Consider the following 16,375-nt stretch of genomic DNA (forward strand, 5'->3'; position numbering starts at 1 on the left):
ACTAACCTGACGTGACCCCAACACTGCTGCTTGAGAAGAGGCCAGCATCAAGCTTTGGTACACCATCACACAAAACTGTATCTGTGCCCACTTCATACCATATTCATTTATACACAGTAAACATGCATTTACTGGGCTTTCTTTTATTTATTGAAGTCACAATGGGATCCTTGTAACCCCGACTTCATTTGATATGATTATTTGATTCTGTCATTTTATCCATTCTAATTCTATATATTTATTTCTTCTGTTTTGCTTAACAAAGAACTTTGTTACTTTGTTTTTAAAAGGGCTATTTAAATATTATTATTATTATTAATGTTATTATTATTTGTGGTCAACTAATGTTCTACCAATAATAGAACATTAGCTCATTTAATATTGTACATTTAACAACACACAGAAGACAAGGTAACACAGGGACGTGATAAAACTGCACCAACCTCCAAATTATTGTGAAATATTGACATTTTTAATTTAGAAACACAATAACAACCAATCGTCAAACTACGTACTAGAACTGTGACTTAATTAAATACAGTCAACTGACCATTTAACATTATATGCATATACTTCATCCATTTGTCAGTTGCAATTCTAAATAAGGCGTTTAACTGCTTTTAATTTATTTGGTTCATGATCACAAAAAGCTTAAAACATAGTTTGCAATCTTTTGCTACAATACATGTCGAAGAAGAATGTTCTCTGGAAGAATATCAACGTGATCCAGCAGCAAGGAGAAAACTGCTTTGAGCTAACAAAATCCAACAGGGGTCAGTATTACCAACAATTTTATTACTGAAGAATTGTTTCACTGTGGTTGGCCTGTGATAGTCAGGAAACCTTTCACAGCTCAACCAACATGGACACCTCAGACTCATACAAATCTCCTGAGGGACATTAAGACAATTACTCAAAATTGGAGTTATTCATGTGGGTCTTGTCTGAGGGGAAACGTGATTTTGAGTTTTCCCCCTGTATGTTGTTTATATGAAATTCTCCACCAAGGAAATTATGTTTTAACCTGCATTTGTTTGCGGTTTTGTGTTTGTCCGCAGGATTCACAAAAAGCCACTAAACCAATTGCCACAAAGTTTGTGGAGGGATGGGCAGAAACCATTCAATGTGTCAGACCACTTTCTTTTTAATCTTTTTTTATTTCTAAGATAAGAACTAGACAGCGGTGTGTAGGATTGTTGGGCCTTGGCGAAGGTACTTGCTCTACTGTGTTCCATTAGACTTCAACATGTTGGACCTGTATGCTTCAGTACACAGCAGAATAAGGAGGACTTTTGTTTTCAAGTGGTCAGCACACCTAGGGGTGGAGGTGGTGGAGGACTTCAGGCATAGAGAGGCTGGTAGCCACTCCTCTGGTTGCCACTTCTACAGGTGATCACACATACGCTCGTCATCCCGAAGAACTGCAACAGGAAACAATAAAGGTAATCGGACACAAAGCTCTTCAAACATATTTTGAAGGGAAGTTAGACCTGGAATGGTGCATAAAGGGTTACAAGTAAGCTCTGTATTTGAGTTGGAGTACCAAGGACTGAATTCGTTCTCTGAAGAACAAAGTGGTCTATATGTGCAAGAATAAGGATGAGATTCCATACAGAGAGTTTTTTTCCCCTGTTAATGTTTTTTTTTCCCTTACTTTTGTTGAGGGTTAAGAACAGAGAATGTTGCACCTTGTTAAACCCTATTACACAAATTGTAATTTGGAAATATGGGTGATACAAATCAATTTTGATTGATTTAATTGATGAATACTGAAATGTCTTTTCTGTTTTAAAGAGTAGCCTTCGACTGAGCACTACCATCTTTCACACGAGTGGATTTAGAGACATAAAATCCTCTATTTCATCTTCATTCAACAGTAAATCCTCCTGTTTTCCTCCTCTGATGAGCTCTCACATACAACCCAACTAGCTCAAGGGCTCTAGGTTAGATGATCCATGCACTGAAAGTATGTGAAGGAGTGTATAGGCGTCAGCTGGACTGTTTCCAGTAACCGTTGACTCACCAACTCATTGGGAACATATTAATTATGTTGTCGCAGAAATACTGTGTTGAACAATGCTCTTTCACAGCATAGTGTGTGTTTATCTCAGGCTAACTGCAGCCGTCTTTACCTTGACGACGGCGAAGCCCAGAATGACCAGCATGGCGTATCCCCACACATCCTCTATGAGGCTCTGCAGCTTGACCTGACAGCCCTAAAAGACACACACAAGTGTTGAGGGTATTCAAAATGCTGAGTACTTATTGAAATGTCTCCTTGAAAATGCCTGGAAAATACCAACTTAACATTTTACAATTCCATGCATTAGCACATGTTCACTGACACAGCATTTCCTCTAAAGAGAAAGGTGTGATTCTTTGGGATTTACCCCGACGTTGAGCAGGTTTGGTTGGTCCAGGCTGCCAGTGCACTGTGTGGTGCTGTTCTTACAACAGGACAGAGGCACTGTGTTGTTTTGGCTGCTGAACCAGGTCGTGTTGGCCCAGCTGCTGTAATTGTTAACTCCACAGCACTGCAGCTGCACAGAGTCGAAGAGAAAAAGAGAGGGGGTTAAAAAACCAGGCAACATGAACAAAATGATAAAAAACAGAGGGTAAGGAAGACGCTATATGAGAATCAAGTAAGGGAAGGATCCGCCCCCTTAACCTGCACGTACATGTGAGTGAGCTATGATTCAGAGGATATTTTTAGATTATGGAGAGCCTTGTTTTGTTTTTTTAACCTGCATGCTCCAACTTCTACTTCAGTTAGCATTTCCCACAGACCATGCATTATCCACCCGTCTTCAATACTGGTCGTCCTTTTAAGGGTCTGCATGACTTTGCACTGGGGGAAGAAGCCAGAGTACTTGGAGAAAACCCAGACACAGGAATATGACTATTCGCTTTTTAAAATATAAAAAAAAAAAAAAAATCTTATATTTTAAGGATGGGGGTTGTATCATTTAAAATAATCCTACAAATACTCAGCTCTACTTAATTGTACTTTCTCTCATGATCTGGCCAGTTATCCAAATAAATAATAAAAATATGTACACCACATAAAAATCTATGTGTTTGTATCCTGTGTTTTAGCTGTTTATGTGATCAAATGGATTTTTTCTTCAGAGGCCAAAAAGAGAGATTGGGGATTAAAACGAAAGCTCAAGGGAAGGAAATGAAAGCAAACAAAGCAGAAGAGCTTGCAGAGAATAAAAGTACCAACTATTTATATACAGCAGAACATAATACCAACCTGAGACTGCAAGTAGTCCACACCTTTGGTCTCAGTGCCCTGACCATCATACATTGAGAAGGTCTGATTCATAGAGCGCTCAAGGTCTCCGCTGATCTGGACACACACAAGACATAATGAAAGAAATGATGTGTGCCAGAACAGATTTAAAGTAATAAAGATGAAATGTAGCAGCAGACATTGTGTGATAGAGAAAACGTTTGTGACTCACCTTGCCCTGGTAGATGAAGCTAAACACCAAGGCAGCAACCTCAGCCGCAAACATCATCATGATGACCAGAAAGAACTGGAGAGGAGGAAACAGAGGAAATAAGATGTCAAGAAAAAAAGGATGAACAGACGCTAAGGACAAATAAATAAGCACCAAAAAATGAAAGATAATAAACTGAGCTGACAAATGTGTATAGTTGCACTTTCACTTTCAGACTCTACAGTTGAGGAAACAGATGTCAAGCAAATTAGATGACCAGTAGAGCGTGAACTATCTCTCCTGTGTCACACATACTTACAAAGCTGAGGCCGAACTTGGACTCCCGTAGCGTGGAGCAGCATCCCAGCAGACCGAACACGAACATCACCACGCTGATGCCGATGGTGATGGCTGCTGGGACCAGCGCATACTTGTCCTGAATGAAATTGTCGAAGTTGTTGTAGCTGTGGATCACGTAGGACCCGATGTAGGCCAACGCCGCTCCTGCAGCCTGCAATAAACATGTGTTACACACATATATTACATTACATGTCATTTAGCAACTTAAATTTTTAGAACACTCATTTATGAGGGGCCATTTTTAGGGGTTCAGTATCTTGCCAATGACACTTAGGCATGCAGATGGGAAAGAGTGGGATTCAAACCGGCAACCTTCTTGTTGTAGAACACCCACTCTATCCACTTGGCCACGCCACAGATGAGAATGCTTGTATTGAAGGTACAACATATATAGAATATTACAAAAGCTGTGATTTCGAGGTAATAAAAGCAAATGATTTTGACGAGAAGACAGTTTTCAAATTTTTCTGTATGTTTGTCATATTTCTAATTCTGGAGATAAATAGCTCTTGTTATTTAACCTGTGCTAAAATGTGTCAATAATCCCAAATCATGGATCTTCAGCATTTCCAGAACCACTGAGTACTTAGATGCTGGATTTAACCAAGCAAACTTCTGCAGAAACACACACACATTGATAGAATTACAGGGATCTGTCACATGAGCTGTGCTTTTCTCTCTTTGCTCAAGAGGAAACAGGCCGTTTTTACCCTTTCGCTAATAAATACAAATAAATTAGTCTTTTGTTTCTAAACTTGACGTAGTTAAAACACTGAAAGTTGAATAGCTACACGGAAGAACGATGACATTTCTGCTTCTTTTTCCAAGGTACAGAGAGGAGAGAGCATCATGCAGTAGCATCATGAACACAATCAATATAAAGTGAAGCGCTTTAAGACCGAGCACAAAGGGGTTTGTTGTGATGTAGTTATCAGATGTGACCTCATGTGAGGCTGTAAAATCACTGATGGTCGGTCTCCATGGATCAAAATGCTGATCGGCCATCGAGTCACACCATCATCATGACTTCTCTAGAAATCATGCTTTAGGAGTGAACTCATCGGTCATAAGACTGCACGCACAAGCGGGTCATGTTTCAGACTGAAAGCTAATCACCTTCAAAATGCTGTATAGTAAAACGACGGCTTTGTTTATTCTGATTTCTATATCTGTTTGAGTAACGATCTGTTTGAGTAACGATCAATGTACAAGAGACTTACAGGTCAGACACAACTGTTAAGAAATCAATGGTAATTCTATGTGTATCTTATCATCAGCTCTCCTGACTTCCTTTTGCCCTTTGAGACTACCAGTATCAGACTTGAGTCAAACTCCACTCGCAGAATAGTGTGGGGCAAAAGCACAACACATGTGCTAACTGTTGAGAGCTGAGTAAATAATAAACCTGAATGAGATTTTACTCAAAAATCTCTCTCTGTGTCAATCCATATTCTGGCACTACAGTGGGATTATAAATATATTATCAGCTAAATTTGCCTTTGCTTCAAACACAAAAAGACATTTTAATTTTCAGGATGACTTCTCCTCTGATGACACGAGCTGAGCATTGTTTCGAATGCAAGAATGTGTGTTTTTGTGAGGCCTCCCAATCATTCATCCCTCAGTTGAGCCTCATGACTCACTCCTCCTAATCACTCCCCAGTCACGGGTTCCCTCTGGAGTACTAAGTCTACCTCCCTCCCCAACAAATCGCTCACCCCCTAATCTTTCTAGAAACTCTGATCTTGTGCCTAAGAAGCAGCACAAAGAGGCTTACACAATATACAGCGCCCCGTGTGCATGCAGGGCCACCTCTCAGGAATGTGAGAAGCCTCTGGGGCGATGTGTCTTGATCTCATGGGTATGATTTTAATGGGTCCATTCACGACAAATGTCCCAGTACTGTATCTCAGATCAGGCTTTTTTTGGAGGGGGGCAGGCATTATTTAAGAAGAGCCGACTGGGAAAGAAAGCAGCCGTGACGTGACGTTAGAGCTCATGTGATCCCATACGACCTTATATTTGAGTTTCACCTCAAATTGCACAATTTGTTCAAGAACACAACATTTATTACACAATTAGATGCAGATGTTGATAACATTTTATAAAAGAAAGAAATCACTTTTTATCACCAGACCACAACACGAGTTGTCCAGTGAATCATATTAGACACATTTACTTAACGCACAACAAAATATAACTTTTGTAATTCTCAAAAGATTTCAATAAACCTTTGAATTATATGATTCTCTACAGACCCAGCGGTGGGCCAGGCAGAGTTTAAAAATATAAGGTGATAAAAAATTACTTTAAACAAGTTTTTAATCTGTGCTTTTTCGTAGTTCCAGCTAGTCTTGGTCAAGATGCGGAAATTTGTCATGATCGAACTCACACAGCTGATGAATAACTGGAAAAATGTAAGACAGATGTTCATGTTATAATGAACAGACTACTTTTCCCACATTCTTGATTTATGGCCAACGAGCGTGACAAACTACACAACAGGTCTGTGTACAAAACAAACCTTGATGTTGGTCTTTAGCGTTATGAAGTTAATAAATGAGCATTGATCACATTGAATTGTTGCTGCTTCACAAACAGAAACCTGCAGTTTATATAAAATATGTTTGGAATATGGCAGGAATAGTGTAATTGCTGGTTGGATATAAAGTAAAGGTTTTAAAACATTTTGAAAAACACGGGATGCAATAACCCCTGAACATTGGAAATCCCTAAAGAGACTCTTTGCACAACCAAAGATGACAACAAGTTCAGTGTGAACTGCAAAGAGGATGAAAGCTAATTTAATTGGAGCAAACTGTGGATGTAGGAATGAAAAATGATAAACCACCATATCTGTGGTTTGTTTTTGGAAACAAACACAGGCCAATTTGATCTCTGAGTAATCGAATTAGACAAACATGAGCCACAGGCAGATAGAGGACTTCACTGGGTCCCTGAGGGAAAGAGAACCTACAACTGTTTTCTTGTGGAACTAAATGAAGGAGAGTCAAGGTGAATTCATCCACTTCATGGTAACAATATACATATCAGAAGTATTATGAATTGATACAAAGCTAAATATAAACTCCAGTCAGTCAGAGTGGCTGGGTGACAAATCACTGTTGCCCCTGAAGTCAGTTACATTTAAATTATTGAGAAAGGTAACTTGTGGCCTCTAACTTTTTATCACATTGTGCTTTTAAGCGCAGATATGTGATAAATTGCGCGACTGAGCAAAAAGTCAAAATGAGGAACTGCGGAGTAGAGACAAGAGCAGTAAGACACCGACGTATTTATCAGGTCACAGCTCTGATTTGCGTAATGCATCCGCGCACATCTGGCTTATAGATAACTAATACAGCTGTAAAAGAACACAACACATATCCGATTTACTCAAAAACAAATCTTAGGAGGTGGAGAAATGACTCATCGACTCACACAAAACACCAAGCTGAGGAAGAGGAGCACGGTCTTGGAGGTGAAGATGCCGCAGTCCATGTTGGGTGGCGGAGGTGCACAGATGGATGAAGGAGTGAGGAGACGTCCGGGTCCAGTTTTTATCTCTCGGAGAACTGAGCTGACGCCGCCAGCACCACAGCTGCTTCGGTCACAAGTTCTCCTCCGGTTGTCTGACTGTGCAGAGACTGTGTGATCACATGGTCACATGATTCGGGGAGGAAGGCCAAGAACAGAGGCAGAACAGGTCTGACAGCCAGCCCCTCTCTGGGAAGCTGCCACACACACAGACACACACGCACACACACACGCTTTCTCGCGCATAAACTCATGCACGTCTCTCTATAGTTGCGAGGACACTCCTTCCCTAACCCTTATCATCGCAACTAAACCTAAAACCAAGTCTTAACCCTCAAACAGCCCTTTGAATATCTGAGAACCATCCAAACTGTCCTTACAATTATAGCATTGAATCAAAATTGGCCCTCATAACTACAGATAGACACGCACACACACATGTTTGCTTCTGTTGTGAGGACACTCATTGAAATAAGACATTGCGTAGCCTCGTACCCTTACCTTAACCATCCAAACTAACCTAAACCTAATTCTAACCCTAAAACTAGATCGTAATCTTCAGACAGGCCTTTGAAGAAGTGAGGAACAGTTCAAATGTCCTCACTCTGTAGGGTCTATTCCAGGGGTGTCCAAACTTTAAATAAGGCCTAGATGTCTCGTCCAGTCAACGGAGCCGGACGTCCACACATGGCGGCCATCTTGCCACAGGCGGCTCACCCAACCATAACATTGTTTTGGTAGTGATACATTAACTTTTTAAATAAAAAAAATTGTTAAAATTCCTGATGTATATTTGTTAAGGGAAATCTTGTACCTATATAGAACATTATTCTATTTTTTGGAAAATAAAATAAATTATTCATAAGTATAAGCAGTGTCATACCTACATCTCTGACGTTTAAAAAACCGAGCCTTTTAAAAATCGGTTGAAAATGTAGCAAGTTATGGTTATTTAAAAAGTACGTACCACCAGGGGCGTTTCTAGGATTGAAAGAAAGGGGGGGCTTAGCCCCTGAGGATGCTGAATGTTTGCGCTCGCGATTTTTTTGGGGGGGCTCATTTGGGGCTGCGGATATCCATTGTTTCAGACAGTTCATAGATTGGTTCAATCAGAAAGAGTATGATGTTTTTCTGTATCTTTGCTTGCAGTCATTCAGGATAAGATAACAGAAGAGACAGAATTTCAGGGTCATTGTGAAATTTGACAACACAAATATGAACTTTTCTCAAATAGAGAGAAATTATTTTTCCTGCTTGTAAAGGAAAGACGGATATACTAGTTTTCATATCCACTCCCAAATCCTAATTCTTAAAGGGACCACACACAATGGATGGGGAATGGACCTGCCAGTGTCGACTTCTGAGTTGTTTATTTGTTGTAATTTGAGCAGAAGGGAATAATAGGCACTGATATTATTGTTTTAAAATACTAGACATAGATATTAATGCAAAGAATAGAGAGCTGTCGATATTTATTTCCTATATTTAAAATTTGCTCGTTCACACTCTTTCTCACTGGAGACATTTTCTAACAAAACAGCAAGCTAGCTAGCTTAGTGTTAACATAGATCATTACAATATTTCCTTTCATTTGCCTCAAGTAAACCTAAATTTAAGAAGGTAACAATCATTAACAACTACAGATTCTGTAACTACCTGTAATTACAATTTCACTCCGTGCATCATTTACTATGAGCTAAACTCCTTGGCTGTAATCCTGCTGTCTTGATGAGAGATGTTACTCGGCATGGTGGCAAGATGGCCGCAATGTGCCATATAGCCTTATATATATCTATAGGCGGGCGTGGCGGCGTTCTTAGGGACAGCTTGCAGGTCATGGGTGAGTTGGGCGTCACCTAGTGTCTAAACTTAGAAGTACAATAAAGTGGGCCATAGTCCATTACATTTCATTTAGCTGACGCTTTTATCCAAAGCGATTTACAATCATTGCATTCAAGGGTACTCGAGGGTACAAACCCAGAACAACAAGAATCAAGAAAGTAAAATTTTTCCAAAAATAGAGCAATACTACAAAGTGCTATGAGTAAGTCCCATTTAAGTGCTACTAAATTGTAAGTTTAAAAAAAATATAATTATAATTTTTTTTTTTTATTGAGGCGGGACAATTTAAAATGGATGGCGGTCCGCAGATGGCCCGCGGGCCGTAGTTTGGACATCCCTGGTCTATGCTTAAACTGTCGGCACAAAGGTATAAGTACAGGAAAACACACACAGAGATAAGAGGGAAGATCCCACAGAACAACACAAAAGACTCCAACTCCAATAACAAAGAAATCCCATTGATCTTGTTTTATAATGACCTATGACCATTTCGGAACTAAATATAACCAATATATTTTAAAAGTTTGAAAAAACTACAATTGCAGAACATCCAGCACTTCCCCCTCTTTTCTCTTTTTTACAAGTTGTTTTGACAGAATTGAGCCCAACCGATATGTATACAGTCTACATCGATATAATGTATATACACTCATAGGTATCAGGGATTTAAGTGGATATGTATCAACAAGACAACTTTAAGTTTATAGAAAAGATTTGCATTTTTCTTAACACATACTTAACACATACAATTTTAAACTTCGAGCTGCCTGTATTTGGTTGTGTTTCTCTTTTCTAGAAATTTCTATAAAATTGATGGTTAAACTTATAAATATCAAGTCTGCTAATGTCACCCTGGTTATGTCCTAGGGTTAGGGCTAGAGTTATGGATGAGAAGGATGTAGAGACTTGCAAGTAGGCTCTATCCCCACTAATGCGGGCACACCCGATCGTTTGGTCCCACCCTTGAGATTTTATGACCTTCGGAAAGGGTAAAACCCAATTTATGAATTGTTCTGGTTAGGGTTGCAATTAGGGTTAGGGCTAGGGTTAGGGTTATGGATAAGAAGGTAGTAGAGACTTGCGAGAAACACAAACAAATTAACAAAATATTGAATATATGATATTTATTCATAAATTCACTCAAAAAGGTTATGATAATAGATGAATATTGATAATGTCTGTCAATTATGGGTAAGGGTTAGGGTTAGGATTAGCGTTATGTAACATAAGAGATATTTCTGTGTTTGACTTTGATATCCTTGAGTTGCAGGATGCTCTTTGATCAGACCTTCAGTATACACACTATATACCCCATCCTTTGAAGGAAAGGATTCAGAAAAGGAATGCCGATGATCTCAATTGCTAATTACATATCAGATAGTGTTTAAGCTATTGTCTGCTGCATCTGAAACAGAATCTTAGCCTGGTAAATGCTGCTTAATTTCTTCGACTGCCTCATTAGATGAAATATTGCTTGAAAAGACAGAAAAGACTTGATAACTAAATAATTATTGTGATAGGTTTTCAGTTTCTCAGAAAACACAAAAAGACAAGCTCTTAAGGAGGTACAGAGAGGACCAAAATCTGAGCTGAAGAAAATGGACAGGCTGTTGATCATGAAGGAGGATGTTGAGAAGTAATCGCTACACTCAAAAGGCAAAAGACCGCTGGTCAATAAGAATGATGAGCTCATGGCCAAACAGAAGATCGCAGAGGCTCAGATCCACAATAAGTTTATAGGCAATCTCACTATCATGGATCTGAGTAAGCTATGGAGCGGGAATTCTGAGAATGTCGTCTGCTCTGAAAGAATCAAGAAGCTGGAGAGCCTGGTAGAAACCTTGAACCTTAAAGTCAACGCTCTGGAGGATCAGCTCAGGAGTGAGCAGGTGGAGAAAGAGACCTGCCTTCAAATAATAAAAGGGCTGAAGAGTCGGGTTAAAACCACAGAGAAAATGTGAAGCAGGAGAGCAAAGCCTCAGAGGAAGAAATCGGGCTTCACAGTGTCCAACCTGATAATGAAGGCTGTTTCCGCTTCCAAAGAGCGCCACGGCATGTTCACTTCAATTACACTTTCAGCGTCATTACAGATTGCTAAACTCTATGACACTAGAGTTTGTGACTTGTGAATATTGGTTATATTAATTAAATTCGATTTGTTAAACAGATTTTTCTTTTAAAATCAGATAAAGGTTTATCCAGCGAAACTGAAGATATATTTTTTATTCCATCTTCATCCTTGTCAAAACATGACATTATCCACAAAGAAAGTCAACCACTAATCGTTCACCAGACATTCAGATTTATTATTGTAATATTTAATAAATCATCCCCCCTTTCAATAAGAAACGATAAGATAAGATAGCCAAGATAAAAATTGGAAATTCCTCACAAAATCCTCTGCATTTTTTTTTGTGTTGTAACGTATCAGTAATTCAATCTGCAACAGCTCTTGTGATACTAACTTTACTGGGTTCTGTTATAGCAGCTGTGCAGTGGCAACAAGGCCCCTTCACAAATTGTCCCTCTGAATTTCTCTTCATATCGATTTGTTTGCTCTGTCTGTCTCTTTGTCTGTCTGTCTGTCTGTCTGTTGATCTGTCTGTTGATCTGTATGTCAGTCTGTCTGACTGTTGTGAATACTCAAGTAATTTGAGTATCCCCACTAATGCGGGTACGCCCAATCGATTGGTACCATCCCAGAGCTTCTACAATCTTCGGAAGGGAAAAACCCAATTTGTGAAGGGTAACAGTTTCAATTATGGTTAGGGTTAGGATTATGGGCTAGGGTTAGGGCTAGGGTTATGGATTAGAAGGTCTTGCGAGTATATTCTACCCCCACTAATGCGGGCACACCCTACCGATTGGTCTCATCCTTGACCTTCTACGACCTGCGGAAGTTGTGAAGTGTAAAGGCCGGCGCATGCTTCTGCGTTTTCACGGGCCCGCAAGCGCAAGAGCCCTTCCATGCCCCTTACGTGCTTATGTATCTCTTCTTACGTGCGTCGGACAACTTTTTTAACTATACGGCAAAGCTCTGCGAGCCTTACACAGCCCGCAAGGGATGTGATAGGTCTGCTAACTACATCCCGTCCGGAGTCTAGTTTCCGGTTTCATGCCCCATAATACCGGCAGAAATCACGGAAGATTTAGAAGAACGAATATGGACCAAATAGAGAGCACTTGGCAGAAGAGATCCGAAGTATAACCTGTCACTGACTGGCAGATTTGTCCGCCAGAAAAAGGCTACGAGGAGCCGCAGTGGTTATGTAAATTAACAATCGACGAAGAAGAAAGAAGGCGTCTCTAAGGTCGTCTTCGACAAAACACGTTACTCCACCTAGTGTTCTTGCGGGGAATTGCTTTGTAACACGTGCAACGGTTTGAGAAGCATGAATGACAACGAGTCCTTCGACACAGCTGCGTGAAAAGCCACAGACTCATTTGCAGAAGCATGCGCCGGACTTTAGGGTTGCAATTAGGGTTAGGGTTAGGGTTAGGCATTTCGTTTTGGTGATTAGAGCTAGGTTAAGGGGCTAGGGAATGCTTTATGCCAATGAGTGTCCTCAATAAAATAGGAATACAAACGTCTGTTTGTGTGTGTGTGTGTTTGTGTGTGTGTGTGTGTGTCTTTGTGTGTTTAGAGTTGGCACAGTCCTTGTCTACGCCTCCCATCTGTTTACATTGTCATCTGCTTGATGAGGCGAGACCACTCATTTGTCAAACATCATGTGGGGTAGTGGAGGTGGGGTCGGGGTAGAGGAGTGGGGGGTTAGCAGCTGAGATTTGTGTGTGTGTGTGTGTGTGTCTGTGTGTGTGGTAACAGGGGGATAATTAGATAATGGAACTGTGTAGCAGAGAGGATAATGACAGTAATGAATATATTAGAGTAGAGAGACAAAGTTCTCTGGTCTGTTTCACATCTGCAGTATCAGGAAAGGTAGAAGAGCACAAAACCTTCCTGTAAATTAAAATTCTTCGTTGTGTTGATACTCAGCAGACAAAAACATAGACATTTTCAAGCTGGTAAAGCTGAATTTGTAATGTTTTCTGGAACTAGAGGGTATTTGAATCCGATCAGGTTTAAGTTTAATTTAAAAAATAAAATGTGTGTTTGGTACAATATAATAATGATATAATATAGGGTTAGTTTGTTTTTGTCTTCTCCAAGGCTGTTTATAGGTTTATACTTTGACTCTGCTTTATGTTCGTGTTTTTATAAAGTGCATTACATTCAGTGTGTAGTGATACAGTCAACTTTTGATGTTTAAATTATTCTTGAATATAAGTTTAATAGTTGTAAAGCTCTATTGATTTGAAAGTGGAGAGAAAAAGATTTCCAAACATTTTGAAATTAGACAATTTAAGTGTAAGTTCTAATTAATTTAACACTTGTGGCACAAAATCCAAACCTCATCTGTCAGTTTTTAAAATTTAAACAGACCCATAAACACACACACACACACACACACACACACACACACACACACACACACAAACACACACAAACAGACACACACACACACAGTAGGAGGGGTGTATGATTGAGGGAGTGTGGAGGAGTAGGGTGTCACCATCTGGGAAGGTCAGAGGTCAGACAATGGGACCACTGGTCACTCTGATGACATCTGGGATGGCAGACTGTCTGTATTAATCCACCTCCATGTCAGACACACGCAAGTGCCAGGCCAAACAAACACACACACACACAGACAAACACACACAGTGTCTGGTGCACCCACAGGATAACTGTTTGTCAAGTCTGGTTTTGACAATGTCATCATATGCGTCCAGAAATGTCTGGTTTTCTGGCACATGCTATTTGCTGTGTGTGTGTGTGTGTGGGTGTGTGTGAGTGTGTGTCTGTGTGTTTGTATTGGGGTCATCGTTCCTAATCTTTTTGATGATATATAGCTCTTTAAGCACAGGGACCATTGCTGAACAATGAAAACATTAGTTTTACAGTCTCCGTGTTCATGTTATTACACATTATAACAACACTGCTGTTCCACTATTGCAGGCAAGAGGGCAGCAGCCTCCTATAATAAAATATTGGCTTGTTGTACCTTGTCTGTTATATGTAGTAATATGTAGTGCTATAGGATTTCAAAAAGGAGTTAATGCTGTTATTTAACTTTGACTCATTAAGGGTGTCACATGAATTGAAATTGCATTTATGTTAATTGTTTTATTGTTTAAATTGAATCCTGCCTAAACTCAACTTTAAATAGAATGCTCAAAAGTAACTGGAGATGGCAAAACTACAAGTTCAGCTTAGATTAGTTTTATTCCACATGTTGATGATATATCACATACAAAAATATACAAAGAGTATTTACTGTTGAATCAGCCAACATGTTTGAGGACTTATTCAGAGGGAAATTATAACATAAAATTATAGATGGACAAGTTTGCAGGCTTGAATCTGCCACAAAATTGTGACCAGTACATTTTACTTTAAATTTTTCTATGTCATGATTTTATAGAAAGAAAATTGTGAGAAATGCTTGTACGATGTTGCAGATGTCCAATACTTTCAAAATAAATCTATGTTAGGAGACGGCCCCATTTCTCTTCATGCTTAGGATCAATGTGCTACCCAACCAAAACATTGTTATAATATATAGACTTTATGTGCAGTAGACTGATGACAGAGGAGATCCTGCTCCTGTGTTTATCTCAGCGACGGCTCAGTTTGCTCAGTAGAAGGACGGACAGGGATTAGTGACCATTTTATAACGTGTGTTAATCTGACAGATTAGCCTGATTAGGTTAACCTGAGAACTCCTTTGCATGTGTGAGTGTGTATAAACTGAATCACCTTTAGAGACCATACATCAGTATTCCTCTCTGAGCCGACAATCCCCTCTGGAATTTAAACACAACTCTCTAACTGCTCAGAATCTGATTTAATGTGGATTATCTATGTCACAGCGTTAAAAAAAAACTGATTGTGTGCATTTACATTTATCTATTAAATCCACAGGCAGTCCTTTGACACGTGCATATGTGTGTGTGTGTGTGTGTGTGTATGTCTGCACATGATTCAGGCACCCACTGACATAATGACCTCTCCCTGCCCACACAAAAATATAGAGATCTCGTCTAGAAGCTGCATTGACATATTGATGAGCCTCATCACACTCGACAGCATCTGATATCGACATGTGGTTCACATAGCAACGTAACCTACATTTGGTTTGGAGCACCTGCCATCGAGTTTATCACAAACAACAAAGATACAGAGACATACAGTATGCTTTATGAACATATGTGTAAATACAGTTTCAACTCAAGTACAGTATTTACATTACGTATCATATTTTGTTGTATTCTTAAAATGATTTCCCAAGCAAAAAATAAAACAGACATTCTCTCTCTCTGTCTCTCACATACACACACACACACACACACACACACACACACACACAAACACACACGCACAAACAAACATACACACACTGTGTTACTGCAATCTTGTCTGGTGGTTTGGTGGCCTGCTGTTTTTCTGTACTCAATTACACCAAACAAGAAATATCTTACACACACACATCCATGCATGCATACAGACAGACACCCACACACACACAGAATGACTATACGCACGCACGCACACAGACGCACACACACTGGCACACATAGCACACTTATCAAGTGATTAACTGTCAAACTGCACAGCCAGAGTTCAGCAAAGGTCAGGATTGATTTACATAGACAGATGGAGATCCCTATTAGAGTGTGTGTGTGTGTGTCTGTGTGTGTGTCCAGTCCCTTCCCCCTCAACTTATTGAGCCGCATCCCACACACGAATGCACAAAAACAGACAGACACACACACACACACACACACACACACACACCCCTGTGACAGTGCTTTGTGCAACTAGTTCATGTTACCATGGAGATGATGAGCTTGCTGTACATCATCATGATGGGGTCGTGGCACAGTGAGAGGTCAGAGGTCATGGGTGGCGTGGTCTATGGTGTGGATGTGTGTTATCAGTGTGAGGACTGTCCTGAGGGGGAAATCTAACGATGTCAGAACGCTTTGTGAGCAATGGAGCAAGACCAGAAGCTGTTTGAGGCCATTCACACGCCCCAGATACAGTCGGAGGTTGTGGTTAAAGAATTACGACGTATTAAATTTAGTAGAAAAGTCTTGATCATGTCATCGTCATCATCATCGTTTCA

The 16,375-nt window shown here is 39.9% G+C and overlaps 1 protein-coding gene across 1 annotated transcript; it reads right to left on the reverse strand.

Annotated features, from left to right (window-relative positions):
* Positions 1 to 450: 450 nt before the first annotated feature.
* On the reverse strand, positions 451 to 7,468 carry tspan36 (tetraspanin 36). The gene is made up of 7 exons (XM_062381861.1): positions 7,248 to 7,468; positions 3,766 to 3,957; positions 3,468 to 3,542; positions 3,257 to 3,352; positions 2,391 to 2,540; positions 2,133 to 2,216; positions 451 to 1,421 (listed from the first exon to the last, which is right to left on the reverse strand). Exons 1-7 carry the CDS (start codon positions 7,305 to 7,307, stop codon positions 1,341 to 1,343), a joined length of 738 nt encoding a protein of 245 aa, XP_062237845.1. The 5' UTR covers positions 7,308 to 7,468; the 3' UTR covers positions 451 to 1,340.
* Positions 7,469 to 16,375: the final 8,907 nt, after the last annotated feature.

The sequence above is a fragment of the Platichthys flesus genome, chromosome 3 (assembly GCF_949316205.1).
Source record: "Platichthys flesus chromosome 3, fPlaFle2.1, whole genome shotgun sequence".
Lineage (NCBI taxonomy): Eukaryota > Metazoa > Chordata > Actinopteri > Pleuronectiformes > Pleuronectidae > Platichthys > Platichthys flesus.

What these genes read in the sequence shown, in the direction of transcription:
- tspan36 (XM_062381861.1), bottom strand. Translation starts at nt 7,307, where the DNA reads ATGGACTGCGGCATCTTCACCTCCAAGACCGTGCTCCTCTTCCTCAGC. An exon ending in GCTTCATCTACCAGGGCAAG is followed by an intron (nt 3,353 to 3,467) that starts GTGAGTCACAAA and finishes GTGTGTGTCCAG; the next exon opens with ATCAGCGGAGACCTTGAGCG. An exon ending in TGGGCTTCGCCGTCGTCAAG is followed by an intron (nt 1,422 to 2,132) that starts GTAAAGACGGCT and finishes TTCCTGTTGCAG; the next exon opens with TTCTTCGGGATGACGAGCGT.